Below are 13,694 nucleotides of genomic sequence, written 5' to 3' on the forward strand. Positions count from 1 at the left end.
GGGGTCAAACAGCACTGTGCTTCATCAGGACGGCCAAAGGCAAAGCAAAGCCAGTGGGTCCCAATACAATGCCTTGCCAAAATGGCATGACGTTTGGAGAACGCCAACACTCTCAGTCACACTGGTTTAAGGCAGGATACACGATCGTAAGTCAGTTATTTCACTTTGTTTCCTTTCCGTTCACATTTACAGCCTCTGCTCTTAAACCAGATTAACTGAATTGCACACAAATAGATGCTGGATACATGGAGGCAGTGACTGACGTCCCATCTCTGTACTCTAAGTAACTCAAAATAATGAAAAGCAAATGGATCTGGGATAAGACCAAATAGAGCCTTTACTCCTATTGTAAGCCATCTCAGAGAATCAGCACCATCTCTACACCTGAATAAAATTAAAACGCATGTAATTATTTACTCAACAGAAATGTCTATGTACTTCTTCAAAACTGAAGTCATGAGTTGGTAAAGAAATACAGTCTAATTCTAGGGCCACTCTCCCTTCTTCCGAGGATATCAAAATACGTTATGTATAAGTATGACCTTCACTGAAAGATAAACTAACACGTGAAGAATACTCTAGTAACTTACCAACACAGGGATTCGATAGCAGAACACAAAGCTGGGCTTCACATGGTGCTGAGAACAATCTCAAAATTCAACAGGTCTGTAGTGAAGGCTCGTAATAAAGATTCGGTACAAGAGTGGTCTTTCCATTTACAACAACTACCTCTGGTTTTGCCGTGTTTAGCACCCATTCAGATCCTAACCTTTCACAGTACACTTTCCAGGTCAACACTTAATCCTGGATAAATATGATATTTTGAAAGATCCCCAACATTTAACACTGTGTTCCCCTCAGTCTCTCCCCAGAAAAAAAGCAGTACCGATTCTGGGTATTCCCCAGGTCCCCTGAAAGTTCTCTGTCTCTATTTCTTAGGAAGGTCACTGTACAAATTTTCTCCACAAAAGACATAAAATGGCTATCAGCTCTAAACAAATAATTTGTTGATTCATCGTTGTTTGTCAGCAAAACAACACATGCTCAGCTTGCACTGAAAATCTCAATCTGCATTGTGATTTTAACCTCATTTAATAGTCTGTCCTCCCTTCTTAGCGATGTAATAGCATCCTGGTGTCAGCCTTGAATGAACAGCCAAAGGACTTGTCGGCTTTTAGAAGTAAAGACACCCTGGTCTTATGCCTGAACATTCTACCCATTGGATGTGAGGTCTAGGAAAGTTTGTATTTCAAAAGCACGTCCAGCATTTCTAGTCCGTACACTTAGCAAGGACCACTGTTGTAGACTAACAAGACACTTTAAACTGAAACTGCAAACCTCTGCTTGGTCTTGCAGTATTAGAGAATTCTAGATTCCAGAAGTAATGGATGGGCATGATGTAACCATAAACTGACATCTATCAGAAGCTATAAGGCCCAGAGAAATCTACACTCCCAGTCTGTCTCACAAATATCTTTTCTAGCTGATTTCCCACAAGTAGAGATGCATTCTTTCGTCTTCTAATTAATATGTAGATACTTCTAGATTGGGTAGTGTATTAAAGCTGAGCTCTCATTTATAGCTCCGTGTGAAATAGTTGATGAGTTAATTTCCAGGGGTTCTGTTGGAGGTGAAGGCATGAGAGAAAGAAAAGCAATGAGCCATTGGATACCAGAAGATAAAGAAGCCCATGTCATTTACAGTGGATTGAAAAGACAAAAAATATCAAATAAAAAAAATATCAAATAAAATGAATTCCAGGTCTTTGCCAATCACTATAGATCAGGGAAGACGACAATCTCTTACATTTTCACTGAATTCTGCAGTTTGCAAAGTATTTTTAATGGCATCATTTAATGTACTTATGTGACTATACACATCAAAGCACCACTGGAAGGTAAGGACAGTTCCACCCTAAACAGGAAATGATAAAATTTTGTCAGAAACGCTTGGATAATCTTTAGCACACCTAGAGCTCTCCACCCAGAACTTGGGACAAAAGGCAGGTGAATTCATGGGCAGAACATGGATTGAGATGCTTAGGTTTGTTGGAGAGAAGACGGCTGTAAGACCCCCCACAGCTTAAAGTAGATCTTATAAAGATCAGACGTTCGATCACACATGTGATCACATTTCAAGAAACTAGTATCTCAATCAATACTATACACTGTAGAGGTAATTTAAAAATTGAATTTAGTAGAAAATGCAAATGAGATGGGACTTGATGACTTCTCTGTTTCAAAAGTGCTGCCTATCCTTATCCAAACTGAGCCTCTGTGGTGGTTAATTCTATGTGTCAACTTGACTGGGTCATGCGGTACCCAGATATGTGGTTCAACATCATTCTGCGTGCTTCTATAAGAGGGTTTTTTGGATGAGATTAGCATTTAAATGGGCAGATGGAGTAAAGCAAATGGTCCTCTCTGATGTGGGTGGGCCTCATCTAATCTGTTGAAGGCCTAAAGAGAACAAAAAGACTGACCCTTCCCCCAAGTAAGGCAGAATTCCTTCTGCCTGATGGCTTTCAAACTGGGATGTTGGCTTTTTTCCTGCCTTTGGACTTGAACTACAGCATTGGCTCATCTTGCTTCTTGAGCCAACCAGTATTGGAGTAGACCCACACCATCAGCTCTCCAGGGTCTCCAGCCTGCTGACTCACTCTGCAGATCTTGGAACTTGCCCGCCTCCATAATCACATGCGCTAGTTCCTTATAATAAACCTCTTTATATAGTTTGTTCATACATTCTATTAGTTCTGTTTCCCTGGAGAACCCTAACTACTACAGCCTTCATCCTCACAGATCTCATTAGTCACACCTGCATTCCACATTTAAAGACAATCATTATCTTGTTTGTAAGGTCATGGTTCTTTATAGAGAAAAATCAGTCATGGACGTTAAATGAGGATTTGTGGTCGGTTAAGAACCAATGAAATACTTGATTTTTCTTTCTGCAGACTCCCTCATGAAGTTGTAGAGAAGGACTTGGGAGAATATGCAGGTAAAAGCATGGTGAGGACATGGGTTCAGAGGCTTGGGGGACTTGGAGGGAACAGGGCAGCAGAAAGGTCAGGCCCACAAGCTCAAAACAGACCTCATCCTACTGAGAAAGGCCGTCCATGTAGAAAATGAACTTTCAAGGCAACTGGGATTACCACACCTTCTTTTCTCCGCAGAGGAGCCTGAGGCCCAGAAGGGAAGTGAGGTGACAGGGTCACATAATAACCTAGTCCTTCCAGACTAGCAAAGGCCCAACGCTGAGCCTGATGGGAACAACATGTGGGGGACAAGCCACAACCAAGTATTTATGACGTCGCCCCTGAATCCCAGGTCCTCTCACTCATAAGGCAGATATGTGTGCACTACTCAAGTACTTCAGCAACTTTCAGGTACATTTTCATCCAACTATCTACTTTATTTCTCCCCACAAATCCCCAGGTGTCCATGTGGAGGATGTAAGACTACACTCTCACTGATGTGCCCGAGTCATACTGGCATTTGGCATTTCAATTTCTTACCGGCCTTAATGTATAACTCCAGCCCAAATTTAAAGTAATGTTTCATGTATTGATAATTATCCCTCAAAAGATGAGGTAAAGGAGGAGACAAAGATACATTTTTTTAAATGTAAAGAGAGGAACAGAAGACAGTTTTGGAGCTATTTATATATGCTGTCAGTACATTTCAATCATCACTAAAATAGTAATGTTATCTGCTATCACATTTATCAAGGAATTTCTGGAGATTTTCTTTTCTAACATTATTGAAAACTAAAATGCCCAAAATCAATTGCCTTAAACCAAAATTGGTTTCCCCCCTTGTATAAATTCCTTCAATGCTGATAACTGCCCCTAGACATTTCTTTATTTTTTTAAGACAAATACCAGGACATAAGAATAAAAACGCAACTTCTATGTACAGTGAGCTTTCACTTCTTCTCACATCCATGCACAAAACATAAAAATGACATGGATGAAGAAAACTCACTCGAAGGAGGTTTTCATGACCTTTCACTGTAAAAGGAAAAATTAACAACATTAAGGAGGAAAACTGCCATTGTTAAGCAATGACACAAATACAATGAGAAAGTTTATTTGTTGCTGCTAACAGAGCTATATTCATTGAATGAGCTCAGAAAGGCTATGGTCTAAGTGGGAAGGGGGAGCAGATGAGGTCCAACGCTAAAAATAACAGATGAATAAGTGACACATAAAAAAGATGACAAGTACATTCACGCCACACCCAACACTCCTAGAAATATATTTTCTACCATTTAGTCATTTGATCACAGTATTTGGTCATTTGTCCATTACTAGGTTTATCCTACAAGATAACTCATTTTTCCTTTTTGATGGAATAAGTTTAAAAAGAAATTCCCATGCAGTATTTTCCAAGCATGAAAACCTACTTCACAAAAGGACTCATCTAGTGACACAGATTACACTGAAGTTAATCTTTATATAGTTACTAGTGGTTAGAACAACCAGCTAAGGTTTGGAGAATCCGTTTTGTATTTTCCTTTGAGATATAATTCACAGGCCATAGAATTCATTCCGTTTTGCAATAAATATATTTCCCATTCAATCAAGGTGAAAAAAATGCAAGTTATGAAAACAAGTAAATCAAGGATTAATTTCCATTTTACACAAAACTATTCATCACATGGTTAATTGTCAACAGAAGCACAATCTGACTCACAAAAGTCTTACTGAGAGGCAGTGTGGCCCATTGGTTAGGAGCACAGACCTGTGCTCCAATCCCAGCTCTGCCTCTTACCAGCTGTGACATTGACCTTTCCCAGATCTATTCCCTCATCCATCCAATGGGTGATACACACAACTTCACCTCATGGAGTTACTGTGAAATCATACATGATCACAGTCTGAGATAGGAACCCATAAAAAAAACTCAGGGACCATCAGGATGGGGTATGAGGCAAAAGACAGGATATATTAGCTGGGGAATGAAGGAGAGAGGGCCTGAGGGAAAGAGGCCAAGAGCTGGTGAGGAGTGCGGTGCAGAATGACACAGACAAGAACTCAAAATGCCGAAGTAAAGCAGAAAGCAGGCATAGGTGCGTGCGTTCACTCGTGAACTCCAGCAAAGTAGCAGGGGTCCCAAGATGGGAAAGCTATGGATCCTTAGGAGCTCATATTTCACACAAGGAGCAACCTTATACACAGGAGATGATTATAAATCAATGTGCCGAGAGCAGTGATAGAGAGAGACCCTGAGCAATGAAGGGGTCCCTGATGATGTGGGTGGGAGGGGAGTCAAGGGCAGCTCTTTGGAGGAAGTAATCCCTAAACCATTCATCACAGAGGAGCAGGGGTGAGCCTGATGACAGAGGGGAGGAGGATGTCTGCACAACGGCCTACGTGGGTCTTCTCTGCCTGAAGAAAAAGCTAAAGAAAGAAGTGAACCCTTCAGGAAGTACGGTGTTGCTAGATGAAGGTCAAGGTGGGGCGAGGTTACCAGGAACTTTAGAAGGGGAGGTCACTAAAGGACTTTGAAACCGGTAACCACATGGTCAGATTTGCTTTTTGGACGCAAAAACCACTCTGGCCTTGTTTGGGAGACCCATCAGATCTGCCTCTGAGCCGATACAGGGAAGATGCAAGACAGTCCTACTCACCCTGACATTTCTCGCCACCTGCACCTTGTGTGCCTGAAAAATCACACTGCTGGGGGCGTCCCATGGCTTCAGAGCCCTCTGCCTTCGCTCATGCTGACCCTGGGCCCGGACTGTCCTTCTCCATCCCTCTCCTGATTAACTCCTTCTCATTCTTCAAGAAGCAATTCAGGCATCTCTCCTCCAGGAAGTCTTCCTTGACTAACAGGAGGCGAATCTTCCCGTTTATCTTCCACATACTCTGGAATAGCATTTGCTCTGCCTTTATTATATGATGTGGAAATTACATGCTCAACGGCCTGCCGCCCTGCTAGCCCGAGAGCACCCTGAGGAGAAAGACAGCATCTTTGAAGCCCTAGTCTGTGCAGATTGCCCTGGCCCAGAGTATGCACCTAATAAGCGCTCAATGAACTAAACTGAATGTTCATCTCCTGCCCCAAATACTTCCACCCTCTCCGCATCGCCTGCTGATTGAAGCCCACATCTCGGCCCAGCACCTCCACAGTCTGACGTTGTCAAACCCCTTCACAAATACTCTCTGCTCCAAGGCTTATTCCCCAAATTGCTCACCCCACACACATACCCCATAGCATATTTTCCTCAAGGCTTTGTTCACTTTGTTCCCTTCACCACAGTTTCCAATGGTCTAAATCCAATCCATCCTCTTTCTGATTTTCAAACTTTAAGTAAATGTTTAAAATAAAGCCCGTGTTTCACAAAACCCAGAGGCGTCCCAAGCCCACCAACTGAGCCTGTTCCTGCCACTGGACCATCTCCCTGTTCTAACTGCCTCCTCCCTCTGACCTAATTAACCACTGGAAGTGAGAAAGGCACAGAATGAGTCAGGAAGTGGGGAGAGGATGGCAGGCAGGCCATCTGGGAGGAGGCCAAGACCCCCTAAGGGTGGTGAGGTTTTGTCCCTGTTCACTTGTTTGAAATAATAAATGGAAAGCAAAATACAGTACTAAATGGACTTAATTTACAGTGCTTCCTCCCTCAGAACTTCAAAAGGAATCTGACACGTGCACTGGCTGCGTGGTAGGCTCCACACTGGATATGGTCTGATGAAAGTTCTGTCATCCAGCCCCACGGAGACCCTACAGGCTGCAGGACAAGCCCATATGATGGGTCTTTTTTAAGCAAAGTACATCATCACACAACAGTGTAAGGTTGAGCCGTTATCATTGTGATAAGATCACAGTGTGAAAGATCAGCAACAATGATCTTTTCCACCCAAGTACTTCAAAGAAAACCTGTCCCAGAGACTGTATCTTCATGATATAATGGGCCCTGTAAGTTAAGCTATTACTAAGCTATAAATGACTTCATCTGAGGTTCCTGGGTCTTTGGGGAAAAGGGCTACATAAATAAAAAAATGTTTTCTTCTGTGTAAAATAAAGTACAGTGAAGTTGAAATTTTTAAATGGTAAGTAGAAAAAGCACTGCTCTTTACAAGTTTTTAAAAGGTAATTTAAAGAAAACTATGCTTAAGGGATATTTGGGAAATGGTGTTCTTATTGGCCTCGATTCGTCAATACCTTTGTCTTTGTAGGCTCACATAACATTCTCCCATCAAAGACCATCTCATAAAAGTTATCGTAAGCATATGCTTGTTCCCCCCCTTAACATTTCATACACTTTGTATCTACAAGTAAAGAGCAAATAGCTCTCTTTACAACCATCTGGCAAATGAGTTAAGGACAATGGGCACAACAAATGTAATTCCCACAAAGCCCTCTGGGAAAACATGACTAAATTACAACCTTAAAAACGGCCAGTGTGGTGGGGAGAATATTTTCAGGTGGAATTTCTGAAGATCCATCCAAATTGTTTCTTACCTAAAATTGACACACGTAATGTGAGATGGTGAGTGTGTGTATGGAAAGGGTGAGGGCAACAGGGTGGGGGAGGGGAGAACTGAAATGAACAATTAGCAGTATTAGGATGGTCTGCTTTAAGTCACTGATGTAATGATCCTGTCAAAGAATGTATAATGGGGCCACAAGTATTAATAATTACCCTAATGCTTTCAAAGAGCTTCTCGCCAGGCCACCCAACCATCCTAGACCTCTGGATTTGTCTAGGGATTTATGTGAAACTAATTCTCCCTTCCTAATCAGAGAATAATACCAATTGTGGCATCGTAAGTGAAATATTTATGAACTTAGGAATAAAATTTCAAAGGAATAACATTACGTTTAATGAAAATTTTAATTGTAAAAATGTTGGCTTGGACTTCTTGTGGCCATGGGGGGAGGAGGGAAGACGGGCCAGGAGATGCTCAATGTCATTAAATTTCCCTTTTCTCTCCCTGGACCTAAGCATTTGATAATATAGAAGGAACTGAAAACTCCAGATTGGACAATCACTTCCAAGGGACTTAAGTATGGCTTCAAAATTAAATTTCAGAGACCAGTTAAAACCAGCTCCCGCTGCCAGCCACCACCCAGAGCTCGCAGCACCGCTCCCGCTTACAGCCTCTGCACCTCACTTTTCACTCCACTCTGACGTGGCAAAAACATCATCCCTACAGAGACCAAGCAGTGCATCGAGTGTCTGATTGCTCTTTTCCAGAATCGTGCTGGAAAGGACGGTAACACACGCCATCTCTCTGAGAATGAGTTCCTGAGCTTCACGAGTACAGAATGGGCTGCCTTCACAAAGAACTAGAAGGACTCCGGTGTCCTTGACTGCATGATGAAGAAACTGGACCTCAACTGTGATGGGCAGCTAGATATCTTATTGGCAGCTTGGTGGTAGCTTGCCGTGACTCCTTTCCCCGTTCCCAGAAGTATATCTGAGGTGCCCTGGGAGCTGGCCTTCAGACAACCCTTTCCTTCCAGGTTCCCAGTTGCCATCTCCTCGCAGACCACACATACCCTGAGCCCGGAGCAGCAGGCCACTCCTGCTGGTAGCAATAAAACATGATCGTTTTTCAAAACACACACACACGCACGCACGTTAAAACTGTACTTTTTCCCATTACAATCAGAATGGGATTTTTGATTGGGGCGCCCTCAGCCCTCTCAGACACCTGAATCCATGAGGTACACCTCTGACAATACACAGATTGAGGCTACTGGATCCTGGAAATTCAGGTCCATGGCTGAGACGTGGTACAACGAAAACACTGGGATCACCATTTCTCCTTCTCCTCAAGCTTTCTGATTTACCGTGTACCCGCGACATAGCATCACATCCCTATGTGCCACTCAGACAGAGAGCTGAGAGATCAGGACCTGAGCTCTTCCCAGATACGAGTATCTCGACGGGAAGCAGGCGGACGCATACATAAGCTGAGCATTGGGTGGCAGCACTTCCTCTAGCAGCTCTGTTCTTGTCCAACCCCCAACACCCTGCCACCTCCTTCATTCTCCTGGCACTTTCAACTTCCTGTTCAGTTCCTTGTTAAAAGGATTTTGCAGTTTGTAGTTTGCTGGCAGGTTCTCTTTAAATAAATGGCATATTCTGTTCGAGGAACGGTTCAATTCGAGAATATAGGATAATATCTTTAAGAGTCTATAGAGTAAGTTAGCTATATTTTAATAAAAAATCTTTCTTAAAAGATTCAATATAGAAATAACGTACTCTGAAATCCATTTTCCATATAAACTGTTACACTTCTGTGATGTTATCTGGACCAGGTCTTCATAAGCGCACATCCAGACCAGTGCCATCTACTGCTCAGTAACTGTCCCCACTCAATCTGCCCTCCAAGCCACTGCCTGGTTAATCTCCCAAAAGCACTACTTTCATCGTGCATTTATAAAGACCGGAATGCTAGAACTTCCACCGACACTTGTCTAAGTGCTTAGGTTGTCTGAGCCAAGGAAAATAAATATTAACAAGCTATTTCTCCTCCTCTAACCTGCAAACAGCATAGAAACTACCTGTTTAATTATATAAATGTGCCATTAGACCAGAAAAAGCATTTTCTTTAGCACCTTATCTGTAATATAGAAAAAAAATACTGGTTTTTTGAAATCCACAGACACGGGAGTAGCTGTTGTACCAACGCACGCTTTCCAAAGCCATCCTTTGAATTAGAGCCTTACCTGGCTAATCTTCTACTGATTTTATTATACAGATTTTGTTCTGAAAGTGACAATGTATGAGAAGATCACCTGAGCAAGAAGGAACTACTTAATATCAAGAAAAAAGACTTGGTCGCAAAACATTCCACTATCTACATACAGCAACCAAAGGTTGTAAAGCAATCGCATCACACAAATCACAAAAGTGCCATCGTTAAGTATACTTGAAATGAGAAGCCACACAAACGATTACCCCCAGAGATGGAAGAAATATCGCTACCATCCAAATCTGTAGCGAGTGACAAGAGCAATGGATGACAACACTCATGGAAATAAACTGTACCTGGTTTTCAATGGCTTTCCTGTTCTTTGGGTCGCTCACCACAGACAGCTGTAACTCTGCCATCTTTTTCATCTTGCTGTCCATGTCTATCTTTTGAACAAGGTTTTTGGTCTGGTTCTTCAGTAGCCGAACTGTGTCCTCTTTGCCATGCTTCTTTGCAAAAAGGGATGCGCATGCCGAATGTATGGCAGTGACCCAGTTTTCCAGATCTGTCTGGCTCGTGGCCTAAACATAGAAGGGTGAAGAAAAAAGGAAAAAAAAAAACCTATTTGGAATTATTTTACCACAAAGTGTTCTCCAAAGCAGCAGGCTGGGCTTTGATGTGTAAAACCCAAGAAGTACCTTCACGTCATAAAAACTGTTTAATTTAAAAAATGCACACACTCACTCAACTCAAGTTTGCAGGCTTCCCTGACTTCAAAGGGTCTGCGAGAACATCGAAAGCAGAGAAGCAATCATGTAGCCCCAAATATGACGGGAAGACACACTAGAATCAAGCTATAAGCTAACAAGGGAGTCATAAGAAACCAGGGTATGTGCCCTCAGTGTTAACGTTTCGCCACTCTCTGAAAGGCAATTTATCTTTATAATTTTAATAGAATGAGATAATACGAGGACTAAAATGTTAAATTCTGAAAACTAGATAAGAAATTTCATCTACACTATGGACTCGATTATGAAAAATGTCAATGAAAGACTATGAGGGGATACACAATAAAATTAAAACAGTTGCCTTTGAATACTGGAAACATGGGTAGTGGTTTTTCTTTCTCTACTCTTCAGTACCTTCCGACACAGTGACCATATATTTTCATGGAAGGAAAATACTTTATTTTAGAAACAATAAATAAAGTCTGAATAAAGCAGAATGGGCAGAGACATGTGGATGTAAGCAGGCTGGAAAGCAGTTTCAGTTTCCTGATGTCCAAAAATAACCACATGTATTCAAGCCATGGCGTGGATCTCCAGTGCTCTCTGGTATCATACAATTGGACCTACTGGGACAGTTTCTTAAAAACTAAGGCTATTTTTGCCTGAGGCACAAAATAAAATATTCATTTCAGACTTGCCCCTAAGAAGTCCAGGCAGATTTAATCTATTTACCTTCCATACAATTCAGATTAACACCAACTCATTACTTTGCTTTAAAGCATCATAGAAAGTTTAAGCTACCTTTCTGTTCAGAGAAGGAAAATCACACCTTAGGCCCTGACTCTTGTTAAGTCAAGTCAGGTTGGGGACAGCAGTTAAGGCCAGAGGCCCAGTGCGTGTAGGGAACACTTCAGAGAATTCTAGACAACCAGAGTCAGTGAGAGAACACTTTGTGGTTCTGCAGGGACCCCGGGGGCATCCAGGACCAACTTCCTCAGAGATCTGACCCCAGGACCTGTGAGGTTTTCCACGAACCTTCAGCCAGATCTAATCTACAGCCCACGCTGCGCCTACATGCAGCACTGGATGTGGGCTGGAAAGCATTTCAGAAGCGCGCTTCACTTCCTGGCCATCACCCGCATCTTTTTTAGAGTCACTTCATAATAATAAGAGTAGTAATAGTTAGATTAAAATAATAGTGTTTAGCACTTATGACATGTATACTGTATCAAAGCAATCCTAGAAGCTATGAGTATCCCACCAGCTGAAGAGTCCGAAGCTCACAGAAGTTCGGTTAGTGCTCCAAGATGACATAGGTAGTCAACAGCAGCACCAGGACTCACACCTAAGCCTGCCCCCAATACAGCTGGCTTGGCACCACCGTGCTGTGTGACTTCTCGTTTGCTACAAAGTTGCTAAAACTCCTAGCAGCAAACAAGCTGAATCTTAACGTCCTAAGATGGCTTCCACTGGGAGATGAGACTTGACAGCACTTGCTCTATGAGGGTTTCCTGGAAAGCTTCTTCTTTCACTTCCCTGGGATTCTTGGGAAGAAGCTAAACCTCTCCTCTCTCCGTATTCTCTAAGTTTCGTTTAAAAAGCCTCCACTCTGGGAATTTTGGACCTTGCACTCAAGTAGCTCACAAGGACAGACACCCCAGGGGACCCTGGGCACCCAGGAAATGCTCACTGGATGAAAAACTGGACCTGTGCTGGCCCTCCGGCACCTGGATTACACAGGCGAATTCTCTTGGTTAAGCCCCAATCCACAGCCTAACTAAGCGTTTGCTCACTAAGCTGTGTCCCTTAGTTCTGCTCCTTCTCCTCCCAGTAGTAGGTAAGCTGTCACCTCCACCTACGTGTAGGAAGCTCAGCGGTACCTGGAAAAGGTAGACGTCTGCAAAGGAGTTGCTGAGACAGAACACGTTTTCCTTCTTGGGGTGTTCTGGGACGGACTGCACGATGCTGTCTTCCGCAAACAGGGCACAGCGGGGCACACTGCTCTGATCCAGAGAATTCTTCCCATAGGTCTCGTAGAACAGCAGAGTGCATCCTGTGAAGACAGAAGAAAAGCCAGGGCCCTGTCACACATCCTGAGAATCTAGGACCGGAATGAGGAGGAAGGGACACATCTAAAAATAACAACAACAATAATAATAATAAACTGAATGAGACAACTATCCAATACAAAAGGAAATTCTCGTAGCCAATATATGCCTCAGTGTATTAGCAATAACTCAGGTGAAAATGAGACATTTTTGTACATGCGCTATGGGTAAGAACAATACCAAGTGTTTATTTATTGCTGCGAACTCCTTGTCAGGAAGTCCTCTGCATAAGTCACACGGACTGGCTCACTTAGTCCCCACAGCAGCCCCAGAAGGCAGGCGTGCTTACGAACCCATTTCACAGGTGTGAAACCTGAGGCTACACCACTTGTGCAGGTCCACAGCTGGCCCCAGACCCTCTGGCCCCAGAGCCCCCATTCTTCAGCACAACACCACATTATTTAAGAGAGCCGAACTCACGAGACAGCAAAAAAGCCCATGTTCGTTAACTAAAGGAGCTTTACACTTACGATATGTGGCAACATAAACTGAGTAGACCTGGGGAAACATTTATGAGAAAGCACCCAGTTTATTCTCCAAATGCCATATAAAATAATTTTAGTATAGTCTTTTATCTCATCGTGATAGGAAACATGGCTGTCACCTTACTAATTTAGATTGAGAGAGAAATGAAATTAAATGTCCCTGAATTTTAAAATATTACTCTAAAAATGCTGCCACATATCATTGCAAGTACATAGCGTCCCCCTAATAAAGTATTGTAGGTAGAAGTTATTATGGGTCTGCTTTGATAATTAGCTAGGAATGTACTATAATTATTATAATTATAATTTAAAAACTATTTCACTCTTGCCAGTTTCACTTCTGGCTGTAAAAATAAGTCTTAATATGGACATACAAGTTTGTATAATGGAACCCAGCATAGCACAGAAGCCAAGAGAAAAAGATTCCTGCCCCTCACTCTGCCCTCAGAAACAGCATCACCAGGACTGCCTTCTCTCCCTCCATGGTGCTTTACGATTTCAAGGAGCACTGAGCAATCTCTTCCCACAAACAAAACTCACCCAAAGTAAGGCTGAGAGAGGCTCTTAGAACATGGGAAAGTAGTAAGAGGCTTATGGCCAGCTGATTCTGCATAGCTGAGCCCTTCTCTTCCTCCATCAGTCCCTGATGCACTAGAAACAATATCCCTAGTCCTTCAATTGTGAAAGGCCTGTCTGACACTACTGCTGCATGTGTGACCTG

General features: G+C 42.6%; 1 protein-coding gene across 1 annotated transcript in view; it reads right to left on the reverse strand.

Moving 5' to 3' along the window:
* Nucleotides 1–13,694, reverse strand: part of TIAM2 (TIAM Rac1 associated GEF 2) — a 219,611-nt gene that overhangs the window by 85,512 nt on the left and 120,405 nt on the right. The window contains exons 6-7 of the mRNA XM_081033788.1: nucleotides 12,261–12,433; nucleotides 10,009–10,233 (exon numbers count right to left, since the gene is read on the reverse strand). Coding sequence (XP_080889914.1) covers nucleotides 10,009–10,233; nucleotides 12,261–12,433 — 398 coding nt within the window. The remainder of the gene's footprint in view (nucleotides 1–10,008; nucleotides 10,234–12,260; nucleotides 12,434–13,694) is intronic.

Source organism: Rhinolophus hipposideros (assembly GCF_964194185.1).
Source record: "Rhinolophus hipposideros genome assembly, chromosome: 3".
NCBI classification, from domain to species: Eukaryota; Metazoa; Chordata; class Mammalia; order Chiroptera; family Rhinolophidae; genus Rhinolophus; species Rhinolophus hipposideros.